Here is a 27368-nt window from a genome sequence, read left to right on the forward strand (position 1 = left end):
TTCAACACTCTAACAGGCAGTGAGCAGCTCTGCCTTAGCTTTTACTTCCTGTTTTCACAGAGCCTCAAGGTTAGGCAGAAGTGAGAGTTTAGATGCTTTTCAGCTCTTTTCTGAACTTAGCCCTGGATATGATCACATCTCTATGCATGTGCTTGGCCTTCTGGATTACTAGGAATATGTCTGTGCTCTTCAAATATCCCTATGCACATGCCTTTCCCTAGCTTTTCATTTTAAGCTTCTGTTATTTGCCCCAATTATTATCTACCACATCTCGCAGCTGTAATGTTAAACAATTGCCCCTGACTCTTTCTACAAATAATAGAAAACTATTTCTACTGAGAAAAAGACTGTTTACAGTGAGTGGGTAAGCTCTGAGTCAAATTAAATATAGACAGTGTTCTGGTGGTTCCAGGTAACTATCAGGTCAAATAATGACAATTTTTCTGGGAATGGAGCTTAGAAGGAACTCTAACCCTGTATTGCCCTCCATTGGTTGCCAGGCTGCTGGTTTTTACCATGATTGCAGGCTCTTGGTTTTCAAGATTATTGCAGAGCTGGGAAGGGGTGTGATGGGAATACAGCAAGGTAAAATCAGACTAATCTATTTTTACTGATATTCAGCCATTTTCCTTGAAGAAAAGATCCTCTGATTGCTGCAAGCCTGTGGTTAATTCCCAGAGTTCTGAAAAAAGTTTATTCTGACAATTTTTGCCAGTATTTTCATTGCTTTTATAGAGGAGAGGGTTTTTAGAGTTCCTTATTCTGGTATTTTTCAATATCACCCCAACATACTCTTTTTTTTTTTTTGAATTTTATTTTATTTTATTTTTTTATCCAACATACTCTTTTTTAAATTTATTTTTTTTAATTTTTAATATTTTTAACATCTTTATTGGAGTATAATTGCTTTACAATGGTGTGTTAGTTTCTGCTTCACAACAAAGTGAATCAGCTATGCATATACATATATCCCCATATCTCCTCCCTCTTGCGTCTCCCTCCCACCCTCCCTATCCCACCCCTCTAGGTGGTCACAAAGCACCGAGCTGATCTTCCTGTGCTATGCAGCTGCTTCCCACTAGGTATCTATTTTACATTTGGTAGTGTATATATGTCCATGTCACTCTGTCACTTCGTCTCAGCTTACCCTTCCCACTCCCCTTGTCCTCAAGTCCATTCTCTACGTCTGCATCTTTATTCCTGCCCTGCCTCTAGGCTCTTCAGAACCATTTTTTTTTCTTTTTTTAGATTCCATATATATGTGTTAGCATACGGTATTTGTTTTTCTCTTTCTGATTTACTTTACTCTGTATGACAGTCTGTGGGTCCATCCACCTCACTACAAATAACTCAATTTCATTTCTTTTTATGGCTGAGTAATATTCCATTGTATATATGTGCCACATCTTCTTTAGCCATTCATCTGTCGATGGACACTTAGGTTGCTTCCATGTCCTGGCTATTGTAAATAGAGCTGAAATTGACATTGTGGTACATGAGTCTTTTTGAATTATGGTTTTCTCAGGGTATATGCCCAGTAGTGGGATTGCTGGGTCGTATGGTAGTTCTATTTTTAGTTTTTTAAGGAACCTCCATACTGTTCTCCATAGTGGCTGTATCAATTTACATTCTCACCAACAGTGCAAGAGGGTTCCATTTTCTCCACACCCTCTCCAGCATTTATTATTTGTAGATTTTTTGATGATGGCCATTCTGACTGGTGTGAGGTGATACTTCACTGTAGTTTTGATCTGCATTTCTCTAACGATTAGTGATGTTGAGCATCCTTTCATGTGTTCCAGCATACTCTTTTAATAACAAATAATGTTTAATGGTACCCTTTACTTTCTAAAATGAAATTGATGGATAATATAACCTACCAATACACATAACTTCAAAACTATCAATATAATTAATTATAATATAACAAACATATGAATAATAGAAAATGCTTGGCTACAACTACACTAGAAGATATAATGAAAGAGTCAAACACACCTCTTTGTACAATCATTTTGAATTGGATATTACAAACAGAAATGATTATGGTTGTGCTCTTAGAGTACTCACATACCACATATAACCATTGATATTACAATTTTCAAAAATGCTGAACAATTCTTTATAAAATTCCAAACAAAACAAAGTACAGTCTTTCCTCAATTTACATTGGACTAACATTTCTGAAAAATTCAGTGTATATTAAAACCTTGAATATTGGTGTTTTTATGTAAAACTGAATTTGGTCCTAGGCTTAGATAATTACATACAGGTTTTTTTTTATTAATGTACATGAATGGTTGGTGGGAAAATCTAGCATGGTGTGGAACTGCTCCTTACATCCTTGGTCACTACCAACTGAATGTCAGTAACAGCCACATAATCATTTATACACTTTGAGACACCCTCCTGACAAAAATGGTTCCCAAACACCCCCTAGGGGGCAGTACCACTCCTTTGTAAATCACTGCTTTAGAGGATTTAGGAGCTGTTTTTGTTTTTGTTTTAATCTGATATGCACAAACTTTCAAAGAAAGGTCCCCAGTAAGAAAAGCATCAAGCTGATCAAATACAAGTGTGCTATATTCACAATTCACTGTTTACTCTGCCCTACATTCTACCTTTCAGGAATACTGAATGCTGAAATAATCACTAAATAATTTTCAGACACTTTGATGGATTAGATGCACAAACACTTTGTTTTCTTTTTCCTTTTTAACTTTTATTTTAAATGAGAGTTTTATTTAGTACATTCAGATGAACAAATATAGAACTGATTTATGTGGAATAACACTGTTTCCCTCCATCTTAAGACCCTAAGTCCTCAGCTAAGGGCTTTGTAATTCCATTGACATCTTTTTATAATTGGCTGGTACTCAGATGCCTTGAGTAGGGTTCCTGTGATATGTAACCCAGATTGTCTCCAAGAGACCTTCACTTTGTCCCCTTGTGGAGATAAGTGAGAGCTGCTTTATGAAGGAGTCACTAAATTTCACAGTCACAACAGTGTCAAGGAACCAACACTGTAACCCTTGCCATTTTTGATGGACACGTTACGGTTTATCACCTATGATGAGGATTCTAATAACAAAAGTCCTATGAAATGAATCTCCACTGGTTCTCAGTAAAATGCAACCAAATTCTACTTCCCTTTTGGGTTCATGACTTTTTATGAATATTGTTGCAAGTGCTGAAATATCTACAACTTTCTTTTGACCTTCTGAATATAATACCTAATTAGTCAGCTTCCATGTTGCCAGGTGATGTGAAATGCTGTAGCTCTGAGCCTTCATTCTAACGGAATTGGGATTACATACATTTATATAATGGCCTTTCCTTTGCAACCCCTGCAGTCTGTATCCCTGAATTTACAAACAGATATTCTGAGACATGTATTTCTTGCAGTCCCTCAATAGCAACAGAACCCTTCTTATAGTTTGTGGACATTTTTATTTAGAATTGCTCCTTTTCTTTAACGTAGAGGGATGCATTTTCACTAGATAAGGCTGTAGTTTTCTTTTCTTTTCCTTTTTTTTTTTTTTTTTTGCGGTACGCAGGCCTCTCACTGTTGTGGCCTCTCCCGTTGTGGCGCACAGGCTCCAGACGCGCAGGCTCAGTGGCCATGTGGGATCTTCCCAGACCGGGGCACGAACCCGCGTCCCCTGCATCAGCAGGCGGACTCTCAACCACTGTGCCACCAGGGAAGCACAAGGCTTTAGTTTTAAAAATGTCTAGATTGGATTCCACCAGAGGGCACCATGGTAAACTTCATTTTCAAAGGGACCTGCAGTAGGTCAGATAAGAAAGTCCCCCAAACCAGAATGTTGAAACGAATGTAATTAAAGCAGCAATATATTGACCAAGACATTGATTCCACTGTGATTTTAAAATCTCTATAGAATGATTCATTTTGCTAAGATTGTGTTCATCATTTATAGGCACAACTTTTCCAAATCAAAAACAGACACAGGCTTTATCATGGCCAATGTGAGCTCCACAAATTGTCAGGAAAATGGCAGTTTTCTTGACTGTTGGGGAGTGGGGACCTCTACTTTTCTAGCTCTAAAAAAGAATGAATGCCTTTCAGCCCATGAATCTTAGGAGGCAAACCAATTTCACACTTTCCTACATGCTACAAAATAGTTGTCTTTGGTAAAGCACCAATTTCAGGATGGACTTCAGTTGTTTACTACTAATAGACCTTGGGAGTGAATTTATAATATCCTTCAAGTCCCAACCCAAATAGGATTCCATTCCCTTTTTCAGAATTCATGGTGTTGGGATTCCACAAAACTTCCCAAATGATGGCAGCTGTATAAGTGCTCACACCTCCAACAGGAATTAACAAATAACAGGGCACAAACAGGAAACACAGTGTACTGTGCCCATGGCTCCATGAGTGCATAGGTGATACGGCACACAGGGTATGTTAATTCCCTGATATTCATTCATTCAGCAAACACTACCTGCCACATACTACTGTTGTGGGCTCTGGGGATACAGTGGCGAGGGAAATCAACTTGGTCTTTGCCTTAATGGAGCTAGGTGACGAGTAGGGGGAAGACATAAAAAGAAGATGATAAGCAAGGAATCAAATAAAAACATATGTAATTTCAGGAGTCACCAGAAGTTAATAAAAAGGTACTATGACTGAGAAGGAAGGGAAAGTCTTACTTAGACAGGCTTGTGTGAGAAGCCCTATCTGTGTTGGTTACATGAAATAGGAGAAGGAGCCAGCCATTGATGATATGGAGATAGGAAGCAGCAGTATTGAAGCCTCTTCAGCTGGAAAGACTGCAGTATGTTTTAATAACTGAAATGAGGCCTCAGTGGCTACAGTGGTGAGTTTGCAGAGTGTTGCACAGTAAACTGGGGCCAAATCATACCAAGGATTTTGAGTTATATTCTCAGGGCAAATTTTAAGCATGAAGGTGTCATGATCCAGAGAATGGGTTTGAAGGGAAGGGGACACAAGTTGGAGAAGATGGGGTGCAAGAAATTAGAGAAATCAAGTAGGAAGGTATTGCACTGGTCCAGGAGGAGAAAATGGTGGTGACTGTAGAGATGGATAGAAGTAGCCTGATTCAAGATACATTCTGGAAATTGAATCTACATGGCGGATAAATTAGATATGGGGACAAAACAAAGACAAAGATAACTTTCAGGTTTTTAGCTTGAGCAACTGGTAAATGTGGATGCTATTTACTAGGCCCAAGAAAGGAATGGCTTTCAAAGCAAGAGGTGGGAAGTAATAGGTACCCAATTTCTACATGATAAGTGCAAGAAGACAGTGATACACCCTACTGAAATAGATTCAGAGCTGCCCTCTGAGCTCTCAAGACACAAGTCTCATTTGTACCACTATTGTCTCCTCTTCCAAATACCCAAGATATGATCCCTATGTCTGTGTTTTCAAGGTCTGAGGTTTGAGAACCGTCCCCCCACCTCCATTTACCTTTCCTACTAAACTGCAGGCTGATGTGGCTTCTGATTCCTTTTCTACATTCAGAGCATTTACTACTCTCTGTCCTGCAGGACAACTTCAAATCATCTCCACAACACCTGTGTGGCACCAAAAGTGTTGATTTGTGACCAGAAAACTGCCACTATTTTTCTGAGTAGCTGAGCTACCTAGGGCATGCTTTTTAACTTCTGGGAGCCCTGCAGGTCTTTGAGAAGACAATATCAATGATTACATGTAAAAGCACTTTGTAAACTTGTAAGCAGTACTATAAATAGGTGTTATTCTTTTTCTCATTTTAATCTCAGTCATCACCTCTGCTACAAATAATCTGCCATTCATTTTGCCCTGTTCTCTTTCCTTTCTTCTTGCCTGCTTCTTCTGTCTCTTGTCCCTTCTGCTACATAAATTGCTTTCCTGAAAAAGGCTGGTTATTTGGAGACATCATCACCAGCCAATCAGAGCTCACCATTCCTTCTGGCTGGTAAGCCAATCAGATGTAACCTCCAGGTCTCTTTTCAGTGTTGCTAGGGCTTCAGGTCTACTTCTAAAAGCTGACTTGCTTGCTTTCTGCTGGTTCTCATTCTCTCTCTCTCCCTCTCTCTCTCTCTCTCCTCTCTCTCCCCCACTCTCCCTCTCCCTCGCCCGTTCTCCCCCTCCCTGCTCCTGTCTTTCCTCTGCATCCCTCTCCCCACTCCCCAGTTCAGGGTTTGGAGCAATTCCAAATACTTAAGCCTTCCGGAAGTTTGGGTTATGGATAAGAAAGATTTGACTATTTTTTTCCCTTAAGAAATAGAGAACTATTCCATGTTCAATATTGTAGCAAGTATTTTAGCAGCTTAATGTCCCTTGGCTACATACAATTTAGTTTTGTTTATGGGAGCTTTCGGTGTACAAATCAATTTTAATTCAGATAGACTAGAGCATAAACTGGCATTAAATTTGGGAGTGAAAACATATCACTCGAAACTCATTGGGCTTCACGAAATACATTCACAATATTTTAAAGCTCTTACAATTTTTAACTGATGACAGAAGATGATAAACACATTGTGCTTATCATGCTCCTGTTTCTTCAACTTTCAGTGCTGGGATTATTGAAGAAAACCATGGATAGCAGTGATTTGGGAACTAATACCTAATGGCTAAGTGGGTGTTCTCTCACTTCCTGTTTATCTTTGGAAGCTAATTAACATGGGAATAATAGCTAGAAACCCTCCCTTTTTAGAGGATCTGCTGGTCCATCTTTAAATGCTGTATAGCTGGGATGTTAAGAAGATTCCCTTAACACAGAACAGCTCTGCTTTCTAAAACCCTAAAGACGTTTGATAAGGAAAAATAACTAACAAGTGATGTCTTTCTCATAACCTTTGCTACCTACTTAAAAACTGAAACAGTACAAGAATTTGCAGCTTAAAATGACCAGAGAAGTGGCAGAAAGCCAGAATTCTGTCAGAGCCGGCTTAGAGAAGCTTAATGATTAACAAATGGGTCACTGCCTTCAGGCTCTGACCTTTAGAGCTAACCAGTTTTAGCCTTTTGGTTAGGTTCCTTCAAATAATTTCGTATCAAGGAAGAAAATACTCCCTGATGGCATAGTACCACCCATCCAAAAAGGAATTCTTAGGCAGCCCACGTATTCGGTGAGTAGCTTTTCTAATACCATGTAGTTGGTCCTAAGCACAGCATTAATAACTGTTAAATCATATTTTTTGTTAGAGTTTAAGGAAGGCCCTAAGCGCTACTGCATATCCTGCAGGTGAAATGTACGAAATTCGGTTAACATGGTAACGGCTCTAAAAATACCTAGGCTACAGTTTAACCACAGAGTTTCCTCCTCAACGTAAAAGAGCCACCTTCACGAGCTGTTCGAAAGTGCAACAAAAGCAATCTCTGTCGGACTTTGTGCAAGCAGGCTACTAAATCAGGCCTGGCAATCGGCAGCCACCCTGCATCAAAGTAATAATTAAAGTTTTGCAGACCAGAACAGCAAAGCACAACCCAGCGAAGAAAAATGTTAAATTGATAAGCCTTTTCTTTCCTCCTCCAACCTGTTTTCTCTCTCCCTCACCCCACCCCCACCTCCAGGTGGACTAAGCGGGGCGTGGCAGGGGTGCAGTGACAAAGAGTCACCGCACTGTAACCGCAGGGCCCCGCCCGAAGGAAAGCCGGGGTCAGAGGGACCCAAGGGGACAGTGGGCCGGCTGCCACGGTTTTGCCAGCAGCCTCTGCTCCAGCTCCCACGGAGCCGCGCGCAGGAGGCAGAATCGGTCACATGGGGGTTCCCGTCTGGGCCCTTTGCTTGGCACAGACAGAGAGGGTGGGGTCAACATTTTCCTTGAAGCTTTTGCAGTTAGAGACTTGGAAACACAGTCGGCTCTTTTGAATTCTGGGGGTGGTTGGCTGTGCAGGGCAAGAGGTTTCTTACTAAATTCTGTCGTGTCTAGGCTGCCAGATTTAGTAAGTAAAAATACCTGGCACCCAGTTACATTTGAATTTTAGATAAACAGTTAATAATTTATTTAGCGTTAAGTATGCCCTATGCAATATTTGGGGTATACCTATACTAAAAAAAAAAAAGAAAGAAAAAGAAAAAAAATGGCGTTTAGCTGAAATTCAAATTTATCTGGATGTCCTGTATTTTATCTAGCAGCTCTAGCAGGGTCCTTTCATTTTTTTCCTTCCCAATAGTCTCCCAATCCTCCAACACCCAATCAATAAGATGGGGGTTTTTTGTTTGGAGTTTTTCACTTTGGTTGATTTTGTTGTTGTTTAGTTTTGCTTTGGATCAGTTTAGAAAGGCCAAGGGAAATGAACTAGCATTTACTGAGTTCATTCGTATACCAAGCCTTGTATTAGGTACTTTGATGCATGATTTTTTTTTTAAATCCTCACATCATTCCTGAATGGTAAACTACTTATAATCTACATTTTACAAAGGAGAATACTGAGGATCAAAGAGGTTGAGTGACTTGGCCAAGGTCACACAGCTAATAAGTAGCAAAGGTTAGAATAAGCCAGGTATGACCCCAACTGGCTTTCTCAACGACTTTAGTATATCTGCATTAGTCAGATTTAAATGTAATGTTTAATTTTTGCATGTTTATAACATATTAGGGTTTTTTTCTTGACAAACCTCTGCCAATAGCACAGATTCTATAAGTGAAAAGCTCTAATTGCCAGCTGAATTGGGAATTATTCTCCATCAGCTCCTTCTAAAGAATAAACTATTTTATTGATCTTTTTCCTGTTATTGGACCTTCAGTCCATTTCTGACTGAAGTAATTAATTTAATGACATGCTAAAAGAATAGCTCTCTCCACTAGAGCTATTCTAAGGGCTTTCCATATATTAATGTAATACTTAAATCATTCCTATGATATAGGTGATACTGTAGTTATAATCTTCATTTTACAGATGTGGAAACTGAGGTTTAGAGACGTTAAGTAATTTCCCCAAGGTCACACAGCCTAGGCTTTACAGCCAGGAACACCAAGTTTTAATCATGGTTAATTCAGTTATTAGCGTACACAACGTTAGGAAAGGCTCCATGCCATAAATTGGAAATAATAGTGCCTCTCTCACAAGGAAAAAGCTTTGTACATAGTGAGCACTCAACACACATGAGCTTATAAGATGACTTTGAGAATTATCTTTACTTGGCACTTGTGACAAGAGACATAAGAGAATATTCTAGGTCAGGGATTGGCAACATTTTTCTGTAAGGGATAGAGAGTAAATATATTGGTCTTTGCAGGCCAAGAGACAAAATCAAGCATATTATTTAGGCAGTTTCATAACAAGAGAAAGAACAAATTTCCACAAATCTTTTTTTTTAAACTGAAAATTTAATAATAACAACTGAATACAATTTTCTGTAATATAGGTCTCCTAATGAGAAGAAGGGAATTCTTTTATTGTGGAGGATGGCTATCTTTTCACTTAATTGGGGTTCAAAGTTAAGTGTTTCCTGTCATCAGAATCAGTTGCCCATGTCCATCTGTTAATGCTGATTCATAATGAGGTTTTACGTATTTCATTTTTGAAAATGTCTTTTCATACAGATAGGTACTGCCAAATAGTAATATCTGTCTGTGAGCATATGATTTTAATTGAGCACATTCATTGCTTGGAAGGCATTTAAAGAATTCTATCCGATTTGTCTCCTGATATTTGCCTTTTAGCATGTCGTTAAATTAATTACTTCCAATTGAAGGGGAGGTGGAAGCTCCTCGATTGCACAGTTAAGTAGATTTTGAAATATGGAAATTTCATTTGCACTTGCATCAAGGTCCAAAAAAATGCCGCTGGAACTGTAGTTTGAACTCAGAAAATATATCTGGTGCATATTTATGTGGAAATGGAGGCCTTGCTTCTTTTAACTTTTGACAGCACAAGAAGTGTATAAAGCAGCTTGGCATTACATGTGATTCAAACAACATTAATTGTCGTTGAAATGACTACAGTATAAGTTTTACTTTTAAGTGCTGATTTGCCTTGTAATTTTAGGTTTTATTTGTTAAGAAGCAGTATCAATTCTTCAACAAAAGCTTATTTCCAAATCCATTCAATGTCCAATGATAGTAGTTGATGGTAGCACATACCATTTACAAAAATTTCAACCTTGGCCCTCAAAAAAAAATCACAAGAAATTTACCACTGCTCAGCAATTAATCTGCTATATAGTATAGAAATAGCAGATTTAGATTCTATTCTGACAAATACAGAATTTATAATGGTTAAGTCTACAAAAATAAAGGAAGCTCACCATGAACACTGTTTCAATTATACATGGTATATTTAAATATTTTCCACAAACCACTGGCTTGTGAATAATACAATGAATATCCATAGGTTTAAAATGCCTTACAAGTTCATAAGCTTTGTAAATTTATATAACTAAGCCTTTTTTCTGCTTAAAAACCGATATTTTTACCACCATCATTTGGAACACATCTTAGAAGATTCTCCTTCAGGTCGTACTGAATTAGTGTTCTCTCAATTTCTTCAAAAATATTCTCACCTATAGTTTTTATAATGCAGACAGTTCATAGAAGATAATTGTTCAGTATCTTCAAAGACAGGACTGACTCTTTAAATAAATAACAACTGAGCAGTATCAGTAACGTATGTCAATTCATCAAGAGCCAGGCAAAACCACCCAAAATCATTTGCGTTGTTTTTTTTTCTTTTTTAAATATTTATTTGTTGTCTTTATTTTTTTGGCTGCATCGAGTCTTAGTTGAGGTATGCAGGATCTTTCATTGCAGCGCAGGCTTCTCTCTAGCTGTGGTGCACAGGCTACAGGGCGCGTGGGCTCTGTAGTTTCGGCATATGAGCTTAGTTGCCCCACGGCATGTGGGCTCTTAGTTCCCCGACCAGGGATCAAACCCGTGTCCCCTGCAATGGAAGGCTGATTCTTTACCACTGGACCACCAGGGAAGTCCCTGCCTTGTTTTTTAATTGACTATTGATGTTGCTCCCAATATTCTGAACTCTTCAAGCAACTGTTCTCCCTGGAAAGCCAAGCCTTAAACAAGTTTATTTTGTCTAGACAATTTCTTCAACTGTTGCAGTCAAACACAATTTAATTTACTCACCATCGGCAAATGGCTTTCCTTGCTTAGGAAGCAAAGCAGACAGTCAGAAACTTGCTTTGGTTGAAGCCTCATTTTCACTTTTAATTTTTGTAAAAAAAGGAAAAAAAATTCTGCTGTGATGAGATATTCCATCTAAAATTCTTTGATTTTATGACCAACTGCTTTCCTGCGAGTTGTGATTAGTATTTAAATCTAGTATCGCCTAAGTATATTTTTTAGCATAGCTGTAGTATCATTCCACAATAAGCACAATGCTTTGCCATCTAATTTGATAACAGAATCATCCACACACCACTCTACTTGCCATTTGAAGTTGACATTTCTCTTCTTATTTGGACATGATGAGTATGCAGTGGTAATTTAAAAATAATAATAAAAGATGTCACAATACAGCATGGCACTTAAAGTCAAATCATAAGTACATCAGTGTGGTTTGTAGTGCACCTAATCAGCACCACAAAGTGATAAGAGCAACCTATACCAACTACGTCACAACCAGTCTACTTACTGTGCCACTGTAGGAGGAAAGCAGCAATGAACAATATGTAAAAAAATTAGCATGGCTCATTCCAATAAACCTTTATTTATGAATACCAACATTTGAATACATATATTTTCGTTTGTCACAAAACATTATTTTTGTTTTGATTTTTTCAATCATTTAAAAATTTAAAAACCATTCTCAGCTGGAGGACCATACAAAAACAGGTAGGGGTCAGATATGGGCCATGGGGTATCTTTTACCAACCCCTGTTCTAAGTAACTAAATGTTAAAGTTAATTTAAAAATTTGATGCAAAATTTTCTAAAGTAGATGATAGATACATGATCTGCATTTTAAAACGGGCTCTGTTAGACATATACTAATCTTTCTTTTATCACAGAAAGTTAGTGTAGAGTAAATATTAAGAACAAAGGCTTTGAACTTGCTCACTTAGGGCTGAGCCTTGCTCTGACATTTGCCACATGGGCAAGGTCCTTAATATATTTAAATTTGTTCATCTACATAAATGGGCAGATAATTAGAATTCTTAACTGAGGTCATAAGTAAGACACAGAGACCAGTATCATCACTACTACTTAACAGGGTAGAGGACTTGGTCACTCAAAATGTGGTCTACATCAATTGGCAGCTCATTAGAATCAGAAGCAGCACTTTAACAGGATCCTCATGTGATTTTCATGCACATTAAAGTTCAAGAAGCACTGGTAAAGGAGACACTAGCCAATGCAATCATGCAAAGAAAAGAAATTGAAGATATACATTTTGGAAAGGAAGAGGTAATCCTATCATTATTTGTAGATGACATGATGGTCATTTATAATTCAAGAGGAAATTCAAGGGGAATCAACTGAAAACCTATTACACTAATAAAGTAGTAAATAGAAGAAAAGAAAGCTAAATATAAGAAGTATAAAATATATTTTGATACATATATGTATAAATACACACATACACAATTCAGTATTTTTAGTATACTATAACAATGACCAATTAGAAAATATAATACTTAAAAAAAAACTTCTATCCTCAAGAATAACAAAAACAGTAGACTACCTAGAAATAAATCAAACAAGGGACTGTACATGACTGGATGAAGAAAACACTAAAACTTTACTGAATGACCTAAAAGATGACCTGGATGAATAAGGAAGTATACCATATTCATGGTCAAGAAGAAACTCAATACAATAAATGTCATTTAACCCCACATTAATCTATAAACTCAGAACAATTTTCTTAAGACAGTTGGCAAGTTGTTTCTGCAATTCATCTGAAAGATGAAATGTTTAAAATTCACGAAGAAATTTGGAGTGTCAGGAGGCATGGGGAATAAACCAGCCTAGGTTACTTGCTCTGTCAGATGTTAAGACATACCAAAAAGCTATAGAAATTAAAATAAAATGGCATTTTTATAGAAATGGTCAAATTGATCAGTGAGTCAGAATAGAGTCCAGAAATAGACATATGTTTAAGAATTTAGTTGATAAAAGAGGCATTCCAAATCAGTGGATAAAGAATGGATTATTTAAATAAATGATATAAAGACAACTGACTATCCACTTCAAAGGAGCTCAATTTCCCCTACTTCATAACATATAAAATAATAAATTAAAGATGGATTGAAGTGTTGGTCATAATTAAGAATCTTGTAATAACCTATAATGGAAAATAATCTGAATATAAATATGTGCATAAAATATTCAGATTATTATATAATATATAATATATTATATATAAATATTAAGATTGTTTTCCATTATAGGTTATTTTCCATTATAGGTTATTACTCTCTCTCTCTATATATATATATAAAACTGAATCACTTTGCTGTACACCTGAAACTAACACAATATTGTAAATCAACTATACTTCAATTTAAAAAAAGAGTTAGGGGCTTCCCTGGTGGCGCAGTGGTTGAGAGTCCGCCTGCCGATGCAGGGGACACGGGTTCGTGCCCCGGTCCGGGAAGTTCCCACATGCCGCGGAGCGGCTCGGCCCGTGAGCCATGGCCGCTGAGCCTGCGCGTCTGGAGCCTGTGCTCCGCAATGGGAGAGGCCACAACAGTGAGAGACCCGCATACCGCAAAAAAAAACCACAAAAAACTGGCCATTTTATTAGAATATGAAAAATTACTAATTTTGCACACTCCACTTAAATAGCTATACATTTTCACATTTAAGTAAACAAAAGCAAAGAAATTCTCTGTCCTTAATTTAACTCATTCTTCAACATTAGAGCATATGCACTACTGAACATAAAATTGCATTTTTTCCCCGTATTTTATAGTTGGAGTTAAGTTTAGAAGTGAATAACAAAAATGGTGTGTGTGTGTGTGTGTGTGTGTGTGTGTGTGTGTGTGTGTGTGTGAGAGAGAGAGAGAGAGAGAGAGAGAGAGAGAGAGAGAGAAGAGAGGGGTGAGAGGAGAGAGAGAGGAAGAGAGCGAGAAACATGCAGAATACACCTTATTTTGTATTTGAGCTTTTTAAAGAATTATTTGAATTGTATTCAAGAAAGCAAGAAACTCATGCAGATAATTTTATGATTTTAATAAGCCATACAAATATCATTTTGTTTCAAGAGAATTTTCCTATATAAAAGAGTTTAAGTTTAATAAATGATTTGTAACTAATGGGTTGCTATTTCTGGTGAAGTTTAAAGTATTATGTTGTTTTTTTACCTGTTAAGTGCATTAGCATATAGGGTAGTATTTTTACCATGACTATTAGAAAAGAGAAAATTTTTTTCCAAAAAGAAAATGTTTTGTGTTCTTTACCAAAGCCATCTGTGTTCTTTTAGTATTATTAATGTGAATGTATGATTTTATATTTACTGTACCTGTGATATTTACATAATGTTAATTGTATAGTTAACTACACGGTACATAGCAGAAGATTTGCATTAATTTCATACAACTGGATTGCTGTATATACTGTTATGCAAATTCATAACCCCACCATGATTTTGGTTCTTGGCACCATAGAAATAAAGGCAGGGGATTCAGGGACTAGCAAAGAAAAATGAAGAGTGCCTGCTTTTTCCAGCCATCCTGGAGTAATAGCTGGAGCTGCTTTCCCCTCAATATCATCTCTTTGACACTTGCAAGAGAATGACAGGTTATTCTTTTGCACTTGCTGGTAAAATACAAATACCAAGCTAGCAAATTAAAAAGTTAAATTTCTTGGAGTGACATTGATTCATCTATATTACGTATAAGAAATAAATATTTTATTCACTGCATCATTCGATTCAATTTCTCAATATGCATTACTCGAAATAGAGGTGAATTAACTTTTTTATGGGCTGACTATTCTGATTTTCTCCTTTTGTACCATGTCCCTGCATCTTCAAAGAGGACAACCTAGCATAGTAAAATTGGTACTGAGTGAGAAACCAGAGCGTAAATCAGTTCCCACTCCAGGCAGTTCTTAGTCTGTAAACTCTCTGTTGGTAATCTGGTTGTTTTGAATTAGGAATGTGTATTCTTATAGAAACAATGTTCTAATCTGCTATCTCAGTCTTGCCCACAAAAACTTATTTACCATTAATAAAATAGAAATACTATTCATTTGCTCAAATAAAATAGAGAACAATACAATTGTTCTATTTATATTGGACACTGGTTATTGAGAAAAAGCCAGATGAGGAGGTAGATGGAGTCATTTGTGAGATTCTGAAGAGGGCTCCAGGGAACTCTTACAAGTTAGGTCGTTTATTACTTCTAATATCTCTACAAAACATGTGGCTTTCCTTATCCTTCCATCACCAACTATTAAAGCCATTTTCAATTTATTGAAAATGGGGCTCAAGGAATTATTCTGTTCTGTTATTGTGGTAGTGGCCCATGTCTTGTTCATAAATAGAATAAAAGAGGAAGAGAAGAGAAGGCACTTGGTGACCTAAGAAGAGATTACAGGACAACTTGGATGAGGAAGAGGACTAGTGGGAGGAGGTATTTGGGTTTGTAGTAGAGGAAAGGAGGTGGCAAGTGTAAGCCATCAGGTGTCCATCTAACCAGGACAGCATGTTTGCTGCCTAAGCTGGAGGTGAGGGTGAGGTGGGTAGGTGGAAGCATGGAAAAAGGATCTACCATTGAATTCTCATATACATGAGATATCCATAACCTAGGGTGAAACCAGATATGTCTGAAAAGATTTCAGCAAGTAATCCAATAATATTACCCTAAATTTGCTTGTAATCAGTGAGACTAGCTCCATTTTAATGTCCCTAAGCAGACACAGGTGGGGAGAAACAGTTGATCTTTGGAATTTGCTCTTTAAATAATACAATAAGATCCCATTTGTCATCCCATCATGGAGATCATGCCCTAGCAGATGTACACATTTACCTGCAAGCAAAGAGTAAACAGGTATTTGAGGACAGGAAAGCAAAGGAGGAATTTATGTTTCTGACCACAAATGGTAGAACCATGAGTCTGGAATATGTCATAAGGAAGAAAACTACCTACTGTGTCCCAGCCTATAGAGATACTTTGGTTAACTGTATTAATATAAATTATATACTAACTTTGATTAATAACAGATACCTAGTAAAAACCCATACCTAGTAAAAAAAAAATTTTAATAAATTTTATAAAATAGTGCTTAAATGAAGTTAAGTTATAGATCAGAAGCAAACACCTTGAGGCTATACAGTTGGCTATAAAAGTTATATCTTTCCAAAGATGAGCTAGGAAAAATTCTGTTTTCTTCCTTCCTTGCTCCCACTTCTAAATGTCCTTTTAACAATTGTATCTTCCTATACTTTCCTGTACCTTTCTATATCAGTTAAGGCTATCTTGTTAATCCCTTTCCCTGAGACAAGAACAAGAACAATACTTGTTATTATTACTTTTTATTTGTCCCTATTTTGTGCCAAGTGTATATATAATTTTATAATATTTAGAATATAAAACTTCTAAAACTTTTAAAAATAATATTTAGAACAAAATTTCTAATCTTCATAACAACCCTTTAAGCTAGGTCATACCACTACTTAACAGATTGAGGAAACTGACGCTCAGTAAGGAGAAATATGTGTATCACATTACATTGATATGCACTTATTTATACACAGAAAGGTTTTTGCTGAGGCTCAGAAATGCAAGTGTTCAATTAAGGATGACTTCTGTCAACTCTTTCATGTTAAACATTCGCAGTGATGTGAAGGTAAGATGAGAAATAGGGGGAAATGATTGAAGCCTGGCAGTAAAAACTTAAATGGGAACAAAACAAAGATAACAAAGAAAAATGAACAATATTTTACCGGTAAATTAACAAAAAAGCTTTTAAAACAATTGTGCTTTTCATCAAATTGAGATTTTTGTTAGTTATGGGAGTATGCTAGTTTTAAAATAAGTAAAATGCTGTAGGCTTCCACTAAATGAAGTCTGGTGCCACTTACAGTTTTTTTTTTCCCAAGTCCACTTTATTTGCTTTGGCTTTATCTAAGCATTGTGGGGAGTTGTTATTATGTAAACAGGAAAGATGCTAGCGGATTTGGAAAGTACAAGGTGAACATATTTCCGAGTGTCCTAGAGCTTACACCACCAGACTCTGACATTTTGCCTTAATACTGAAGATTCCAGATCCTAGCAAATATTGCTTTCTAATTTCTAAAACTATGAAAGTTTTGAATTACAATATTAATTCTCCAAGTCATTGCCCCTGTATAAATTAACTCTAGCCATAAATATAAAAATATATATCTGTATAAAAATATGAGGTGACATGAAATAAAGTTTTTACTATTATGAATTTTAGAATGACTATATTGCTCATGAATGGCATGGCCATAAAGTAATTAAATGGACAGGCTGGGAAGAGCAGCTGTAAAATATGTATGATATTCTGTGACATTTTGTATAAGAGTACACACAATGCTTTATTATTATATTCTTTCTCATCTGAAACTCAGCACTTTTCCTACAATAAGAATGATGGCATAATAATCTAAAAATTTAGAATGTATGGAAACAAGGCAAGCATTTTCCAACCTTATTATTGTGGTTTCCAGACTTACTGTACGTGTTCTGCAAAGAGAACAGGAAAAGCCAATCACATTTCTATTCTAAAATCCAAAAAGAAGGTTCCCAGGGATAAAATTGATAATAACCAGGGTAAAATTATTTAATGTCTCAGTCCAAAATCTATCCTAGTCTTCTAAGTGTTCTGTTAAGAGGCATTTTATGGTGACTGGCACAGTGCCGGATGCATAGTGGACTTACAGTAAACAATGCCTGAGTTAAATAATCCCACGTTCTTTCAGGAAACAGCTTCTACATTAAAAAATGTTTATTTTTCTAATCCCATGGTTAGAACTAGTTGCTATAGAAAAAATTGACTATCATTTTAGTTCCACAGAACCTCCATCCAGAGAAAGAGGAGGGTGGGTAGTGAGTTTGTGAAACAGCAGAGACTTCATATGATTGCAAGAAAGTCAAAGACTTTATGAAGAGCCAACTACAGGCACATCTGTATAGCTAAGTGCTCTTTTTCACAGAGTGGCAAGAAAGCAGAAACAGAGACCAGAGAGAAAACAATGTTTTTTTGTCCTTGACAGATTGTTCCTTATGATTAGAGAGATGGGAAACAGCAGGGATTAAAAGTCCCTCCTGGATCACTGGGGAGAGGGGAGGGAACCTGATTCATCACCAGTGCTGGTAACAGCACTAACAGTTTGGGCTTTCGCTTTCACAGTACTGCAGAGACATTTTATAGCAGACGTGCCTATTTAATCATGGAAGCCTAAGAACTTGCTCCTAAAATAATGCCTTGTTTATTTTTATTTTTACCACAAAGTAAGATAAAGTCACGATCAATTAAGTGTTATTGGATCTTAGAAACTTTAGTATCTTTATGTCTCAGTGTTTTATGGAATTTTTTTTTTTACCAAGGCAATAAATGCGGTTTATGACTTCTTTAAATTTACATAGTATTCCAACATATTAATACCCTGTGAACTTCAAAAAACCAAATACATTTTTAGTGGTATACCTGGTCACCAAAATGAGGGGAAGGAAACTTTACAATTGTGAGAAGTGCAAATGTTCTCATTAAGGCAGTATTGACCCAGACAGCCATTTAGTATCTATCCCCTCAAATACCTCACAACTCTGGAATGCCCACTGGGACAAATAAACGTCAGCACCTAAATTCTTACATTTCCTTCACTTTCTGATTCATCTGGTGAAGTGCGAGTAGGAAGTATCTTTCTTTTCTTCCCTTTTTAATGCCACTTAATGCATTGATTTTAGGATCCCACAAAATTTGGGAAACATGATAAACTTCTATTACTAGATATGAACTTAATTGTCCTAAGATGCCTATGATTTTTAATGTGTTCTAATGACTTCCAGAAAACAGCAACATGTAGCAACTAGATGGAATGCACCTGTTAAAATTTGTATTCAGATAATGATTAGCATATTCCCTAAACACGTGAGTATGAAACCAGCTTAATCCAAAATTTTTAATCAGTATATTTTTATTAAGTGACCAAAAGACAATACAGAGAAGTCTATTTGTTTGAAACCTTTCATTTTTATATAATCTTGGGATAGGATTAGGATTAAGAAAATGTAATGCCGACATACTAGAATAATGACACAAAATATGGGTTTTCATTCCTTTCAAAAGATAAATCTTTCAGACAGTCAGCATTCTAAATTAGATAGCTAAGGAAGCCCACAATTTATTTTATTTTTCAAAAACTATTATCTGAAATGGTTTTAGTATCTTTAATACTCCTTACTTTTCAAAGAAAAGCTTTGGTTTTTTTACCCTCTGCTCTGAAAAGTGAAGTGTATCCAGTATGTATACTCCACTTACCAAAGGGATATCTTTAGTATTATCCTGATATGCTTGAAACTTAGGATGTTGCCTCTAAAGGCTTTTTAAAAATTTTTTATAAAGTATGTTACACATATAGACACCTCTAAAGGCTTTTAAATTCAAGAGCTATAGTGTTGGGTTTTTGCAATACACTTATTTGCCAGGCGTTGTGCTAAGCACTTGATATTATCTCATTTAATTTTCTTAACAATCCTTTAAGGCCAGCACTGTTATCATTCTCATTTTATAGGAAAACAGATGCTTAGAGGGATTAAGCAATTTGACCAAGATCACACAGATTCTGTATCAGAGCCAGAACTCAAATCCAAATTTTTCTGACTCCAGAGATACCTCTCAGGATGAAAGAAATATTTCCCTGGGGAAATCCCACATAGATATAACTGCTGAAGTCTGTCCCCAATAAACTTTAGATTTATTGCTTGAGAAAACTATTTTTGAAAATGTGCTTCCAGGAGTTATGACTTCTATACCTACAGAGTCCACGTGAACATTCAATTTATTCCAGGTGAAGTGAAACGAGACTGGCTCTGGGACGCTTGTACACGAGAGGGGTGACTCACGAATGGTGAAAGTTCACACTCTACTGGCCTGCTAGGAGAACTATTCATGGAAAATGGGTCTTTCAACACTATTTCTACAACCACTTTGAGTAAAGAGAAACCAGCTACTCTGGCTAAAATACTATTGGTTTCATGTACCCACAGAACTAGATGGTCTAATATTAGGAATTGAATTTGTGCATAAAACTTGTTGACATTCTTGGAATTCAGTATAAAAGATAAAAGCAATAATAAGCAAATCAAGAGCAGCCAGTATCCCCTGATGCAGAGCTTAAATAATTATAATACAAATTGACTTCCTAACTTCAACTGTCCCTGAGCTGAAATTCTTTATATATGGTAGCAAATTGGGAAATTAGCAATCCTCTATAACTGGCTATAAACAACAAAACTTCTAAGAAGGAGGTTACTGCTTTTAGCACAGAGTGACCATCAATGTGAACATTTACCATGAACTACAATATTGATAATGAATGCCAACTTAATGCTAAAAGGTGTTTGTTTTACTATCGATATTGAAATATTCATTGTCATGCCAAAAAACATCAGCCTTTGGTAAGGAGAAATTCAGTTGAGAGCAGTACTTTATGAAAACACAGACCTTCAGAAATGAAAGGAAGAAAGAAGAAAGGAAGAAAGAAAGAAAGAAAGAAAAAGAAAGATGAAAGAGAGAGATAGAGAGAGAGGGATGGAGGGAGGGAGGAAGGAAGGAAGGAAGGGGAGAAAACAGATTATCTAAATAAATATTATGATATCATATACAATACTAGAAATAAACAGCACATAGGAAAAATTTTATAATGTACAATAAATGGAGAATCTCTATAATATATCACCCATTGATAAAAATCAACTTAAAAACATGAAGAATTTAATAGACCAATTAGCAGAACAACATGAACAGATTTTTTTCCAAAAGAGACTATGTGCACTAGTAGATATACAAAGAATGTTTAGTCTCGTCGGTAAAGAAATATATATTAAAACTAAAATGAGATCTGTTTTTCCTATTATCAACAGAAAAGGTAATAATCACAGGCAAGGAAACAGTGAAATGGGTCTTTTATACACTGTTGTTGGAAGTGTAAATTGGTGCATCTTTCTGAATGTCAATTTAACAGTAATTCCACTTCCAATATTCTGTCTTAAGGAAATAATCAGAAACGTAAATAAAGATCTATGCACAAAGATGTACATAACAGCTTTAATTATAAGGGACCAAAAAGGAAACAAATGTCCAACATTAATGAAGTGGTTAAATTCAAATTACACAACATCCATTCCTTAAAATTGTATGGGGGCATTAAGAATTATGTTTACAATGAGATATTTTGTAAAATGCAGTATGTACAATATGGTCACAGCCATGTTTAAGGAAAAAAGTCGGGAAAATACTGAGAAAAAGTGTCAAAATATTGATAGCTGTTTCTCTGGGTAATGAGAATATACTATTTATTATTTTCCCTTTTGCCTCTTTATACCTATGTGTACTTTCCAAATATTCTAAAATAGATATGTATTCATCAATATTTATGGAATGCCCACATTGCATCAGTCATTGTCCTGGGATCTGGACACACAAAGGTCATGAGGCACAGTCTTTTTCCTCAAGTTGCTTATAATGTAGTGTCTTATTTTTATATTGTAACTTTTAAAATTATAGAACAACAAAGTTGTTGTTTATTAACTAGGGTAGGTGAGAAGTAGTGTCCCATGTATTCTCATTTGATCTCTTTCCCTCACACCACCTTTTCAAGCCAACAGGAATTCTGGCTGATTTATCTTCAAAATATATCCAAAATCCTATGAAAGGTAAACCAATAAAGCTCTGAGAGAAAATAAATAAGAGAATATCTTCAAGACCCTGGAGTAGGCAGAGTCCTTAAACAGAACATAAATGGGCTAACTATAAATGAAAAAATGGTAAATTGTACTAAATTATAATTAAAACTCTGTTCATCAAACCGCACTATTAAGAGAGTAAAAAGACAGGCTACTGAGGGGGAAAAAGCTTTTATAATTCACATATAAGACTCATATCCAGCATATATAAAGAACTCCTACGAAGCAATAAGAAAACGGCAGATAATCCAAAAGGAAAATAAGCAAAGATTTGAACAGGCAATCATAAAAGAATATCCAAATAAACATGGAAAAGCTTCCAAATATTAGTCGTCATGGAACACAAATTAAAACCACAATGGGATATCACTACATCCCAAATTAAAAAGGCAGATTGTAGCAAATGTGGATGGAGATGTAGAGCAACTAAACTTTCATACACCCTTGGTGGGAGTACAAATTGGTACACTTTAGAAAACCATTTGGCAGTAGCTACCAGAGCTGAACATAAGGAACCCCACGATCCAGGAATTCCTATACTAGTATACACCCAAGAGAAGCACATACATATGTTCTTCACAGTACCTTTGTCATCACCCAAAACTGCAAACAATCCAAATGTCCATCAATAGTAGAATGGATAGATACATATAAGCAATACTATCCCATAAGGAGAATTAAGTACAACTACGTGTAACAGCAATTAAAATATCACCAGCATGATATTGAGTGAAAGAAGCCAGACACAAAGAGTACATACAACATCATTCTGCTTATGTGACATTCAGAAACAGCTCAACTAATCTATGGTGTTGGAATTCAGGATTACTGATTACCCTTGGCAAGGAGTACCTGTAAAGGAGGAAGAAGGTAGCTTCTGGGGTTCTGGTAATGATCTGTTTCTTAATCTGGCTGGTGATTATACTGGTGCATTCACTTTATGAAAATTCAAGGCCTATTTTTCTGTAGTTATATTAAACCTCAATTAAAATTACATTATATATATGTATTGTGTGTATGTGCCATCCGTATATATATAATACATGCACACATATATTTATAAAATATATAATTCAAAGGTATGTATTTATACATGCATATGTGTACACACACACACACATGCACATACAGACACACATATATTACATCCAAAATGTAACCACTTCTGACCTTCTCTACTGTTACCTCCCATCTGAGACTACTGCAATAGCTGTTTGCCCCAGTTCCTCTCATGCATCCCTGCAGTCTTCACTTATAGCCAGAATGATAATTTTTAAAGCAGAAGCCAGGTCATATTTGTCCTTGGCTTATAACCAGTAGGAATGGTTCCCCTGTCAATCAGAATAAAATCCTCAGAGGAGACATATATCCCTGACAGCCTATTTAAAGTAGCCTCACTACGCAGACCTGTCACTCTCATCCCTTTACCCGGCTTTAATTTTCTTTATAGTTCTTATCACCAACTGACATACCATTTACTTAGTTATTTATTGATAATTGGTCTCTCTACCACTAGTATGTAAGCTACCTGACAGCGGGAACTTTATCTTTCTTTATTATATCCCTCACATCTAGAACAATACCTGGCATCATAAAGTAGGCAATGAACGAATGAATGAGATCATCACCAAACCACATAGGAAATAAGGCAGAATATGTATGTCTAGCCCTCTTTTATATGTTAGGAGACTAAAAGAATAAAATTACATTAGAAAACAAAAAAATGAAATTACTCACTTGATGTTATTGAGGAGTACAGTTCCGGTCTTCTGTTTTGCTCTCCCCCCCTCTTCCTTTCTCCCTCTGTTCTTTCCCTCCCCCACAACCACATGTACATACATGTGTGCACACACAGGCATAGGCACAAGGAGAATGGGATAAGGACAGTTCTCCTAACTGACAGAAGTATGAATGTAAGCTACCCCATTCAATGCAATTTATAGCCACTTTATTTACATCAGATAGCCATAAAATATATTATATAAAAAATATATAAAATATATTATATATTTTATATTATATACAAAATATATTTATATAAGTAAAATATATTATTATACACACAAACACACATACATGTATTTTATATATATATATATAATACATGTATGTGTGTTTGTGTGTGTATAATTACAGAGATTATATAATCCTAGTGGTTCAGAATTCAATGAGGATGACGTCCTGGTAAAGATTCATTATATTGGAATCAGGCACTTTTATATGAGCCTTATTTTGTGGATATATGGCCCTTTTGAATACACAATAGTAAAGAACCTATTATTTTTCTTGCCAAAATATATGTATCCATGACCTAGGGCTGCTCCCTCCAGCATTTTGCATTAAAAAAATTTTCAAACAAAATAAAACCATTTTGTTAGGTCCTGCAACAATGATAAACTTTCTGGGCCCTGAAGGTAAATTTTTTTGTAAATGAATATGTTCAGAAGTTGAGATTGTTTGAGTCAAAAGTCTCACCTCCCTGTTCTCAGAATGAATTGTAGAGCCCCTGAAGCAGACAAGGGTGTTTAAGGTTAACCTCTGTTTCTATATAGATATCAATTACCTTTTCAAAGTCTTCCCAGTGGGATTTGCCACTTGGCAGCTTGTCTAAAAACTAGCTAAATGTGCAAATGTGTGTGGCGGGGAGGAAAAGGTCCAGTTTGGTTGTCAACCTAGTTGACCCTTCGGTTTTGGTAAAAAGAAAAAAAAAATTTTTTTTCAAAAAAGAGTTTTAGGCCCTTTCAGTTGCTAAATAACTGACTTCACTGTTTCGTAGGTTTATTTTTTTTAATTGAAAAAATGGGAAACTTAGTGATAACCCCCCAAATACACAATACGTGCTCAACTGCTAGTGTTAGTCTCCTTCACCTCCTCCAGCTCAGAAAGCAGTAAGCATAATATCAGGCCCCATAACTCTAAAAGTAAATAATAAAATGAAGCCCAGGATACATTGAGTGTAACAAGGCCAGTGTCAAAAGATCATTTGTTCATCAAGTAGATAAATCTTTTAATAAGACAGAAAATGATGGTTAAAGGGAATGGTGGCTTTTACTTCTGAGTGCAAAATAACCATTAACGTCAGAAGAGAAAGAAATGCTAAAGTTCATTTTGAAGCTCAGACTAACTTACAGATCAGGAGGGGAAGTGTGGAGTAAAGAAGACGGGCATGACTCCGATGCGGGAATTCTAGCTTCATCTTGACCGCACAGACTTGGAAGCTGTGTAACCTAGGGAAAATTACTTAACCTCTCTGAATCTCAGCCTCACAGAGATGTAAAATTAGAATGGTAGATCTTGCAGGGCTTTTGTGAAGATTAAATGAGGTCTTAGTTCTAAAAATGTTTTGTAGCCAAGAATATGCTGTGATAATGTGTAGGATTATTACTGTGCTTAAATAATTTGAGTATCCTTCATGTTTTCTCTCTTCCTCCTAAAGCCACTTCTCTAAGGTTTAGCTAAAGTGACCCCCATCCTTGAGGTTTGCCAATCCCTACTGATTTAGATTAGGATATTTTTCACCAATTAAATGAGAATTTTTCGTATGCTCCATTTCTGAACTGGCCTGACTTAAGCCTTCAGAATAGAACTATTGCCTTCTCTGAAACCCAGATTATTAATGTGGTACAGGAACAAACAGCTCCCTGGGACCCTTAAAGGTAGGAAGACTGGAGATGGAAATTAAAACGTGAGGGAAGTCTTTTCGTTCTTCATCCCAGGATGGAGCATTGTCCCATTTTGCTAAATATTTTTCTCTCTATAATAGAAAAAATCGTTAATGAACACTTATCATATGCCAAGCACTGTGCTATGCATTATTCATGTAATCCTCACAACAGATTAATGCATCCTGTACTGTTTTTGCCACTTAAAGACAAAAGGACTGTAATTAGAATAAGTGGCTTGCCCACCGTCACCTACCTAGTAAGTGGTAGAGTCAGGATTTGAACCCAAACCTGCCTAATTCCTTTCCCAGTCTTTCCATTTGTTGATTATTTACCTCCTACATTTTAACTAACTTTGCCTTTCTATCTCTTTATACTCTCATCCTTTGTATTTCTGTAATTAATAGGGTAGAGAACTATAACAAAAAAGACTAAGGTATGGTCCCTGTGCTTAAGAAACTATGATAGTCCACTGACAGAAAGATGACAGGCAAACAAATGACTGTATGACATGGAAGAACTTAAAGAAGTCCATAAGAGATGGAACATTAGTCTCCTCATTGGTAACATGGGAATAATATTCTACTTTATACGGTGGTTGTTAAAATAGGGTGAAATGCTTGTGTTAAGTGTTGGCAAAAACCCTGCTCAGTGTATGGAATCTATAATGTTGCCAGCCAGTCCCAGGATAATAATTAGGACTCAATGCTAGAAAAGCAACTTGGTGTCAGATTTTGAGAGACTTAAATGCCAGTCTAAAGACTTTGGACCTACAGCTTGATGAAAACAATTATGCCAAGGACAGTAATCACTCTGCAAAGAAATTAGAGCTGATGATATTTTACATTACCTTTCAAAATTCATCATAAGTGAGCTGGAGTCGGTAGAAACAGTTGGAACTGGTTTAAAGGAGTTTTGTATTTGATGTACTAAAAGGAAAGATGATAATTTAAAGTTTGATGCCCTGTACTTTTTCTTCCACAGTAATTAGTGAATGCCAAAGGCAGCAACTGGAGTCTGTGAGCTACTCCTCTCGCTACGCGCTGGGCCTCTTTTATGAAGCTGGCACGAAGATTGATGTCCCTTGGGCTGGGCAGTACATCACCAGTAATCCCTGCATTCGCTTCATCTCCATTGATAATAAGAAACGCAATATAGGTCAGTACCCCCATTATTTCCCTTAAATACAGTAACAATGGTGGGTGTAGATCATGAAAAATGCTGTTTAATTGAGTGTTGCCATTCTGAACAGAGCAAGCATTTAACTCCAAGCCACAGGGGATAAAATTTAATGTCACATTTGGCCAATAATAAAATACACAGTGAAACCAGCAAAGTTTTTCAGAAAATCATTCACCACATGGTTTGTATTACTGAGTTTATGAAAATAGTGTCAGAAGGTTTAAGATTTCAAAATGGCCCAAGTTCTATTGCTTTAATATGGATCCATCTATATGCAAATTTATCTCATCATTTATTTCTTGGTGGAGTTTGCTTTTGTTTGTTTGGTTTTGTTTTTAAAATTTGACGAGTGCTGCTCTTTCCACTTCCCAGGCTAGATATAAAAAGTGAATTTTACTATGTTATGAAAATCCTTCACTTCAATATAATTGTATTTATTTAATTTTCACCTAGAAAACTACATAAAATTACTTTGTTTACAATGCAACTAAAATAATAGGTAAAATGTTTCATATGAGCTTTACTAGAATGGGATGAAGTCTACACTCCACCTTCTTTGTTGAAGATAGTTATTAAAATTAGATTTGAGTTGCAAGAATAAACACAACTGATTCATTTCATGCACAAAGGTGAAAGTATATTCTTATTTGTAGGACTGTAGTGATTGCTAAGAAATTGCTTTTTGTGAAATAAACGTTAATGATCTA

General features: G+C 36.1%; 1 protein-coding gene and 1 long non-coding RNA gene across 3 annotated transcripts in view; one reads left to right on the forward strand and one right to left on the reverse strand.

The window, feature by feature from the left end:
• The window catches only part of RNLS (renalase, FAD dependent amine oxidase), a 279164-nt gene that overhangs the window by 196643 nt on the left and 55153 nt on the right, over positions 1 to 27368 (forward strand). For both annotated transcript variants that reach the window (XM_019938958.3, XM_019939047.3), the window contains exon 5: positions 26464 to 26637. In XM_019938958.3, coding sequence (XP_019794517.1) covers positions 26464 to 26637 — 174 coding nt within the window. The remainder of the gene's footprint in view (positions 1 to 26463; positions 26638 to 27368) is intronic.
• The window catches only part of LOC117308482 (uncharacterized), a 431073-nt gene that overhangs the window by 159343 nt on the left and 244362 nt on the right, over positions 1 to 27368 (reverse strand). The gene's annotated exons all lie outside the window — the stretch shown is intronic.

This window comes from Tursiops truncatus, chromosome 16, assembly GCF_011762595.2.
Source record: "Tursiops truncatus isolate mTurTru1 chromosome 16, mTurTru1.mat.Y, whole genome shotgun sequence".
Classification (NCBI taxonomy): Eukaryota; Metazoa; Chordata; class Mammalia; order Artiodactyla; family Delphinidae; genus Tursiops; species Tursiops truncatus.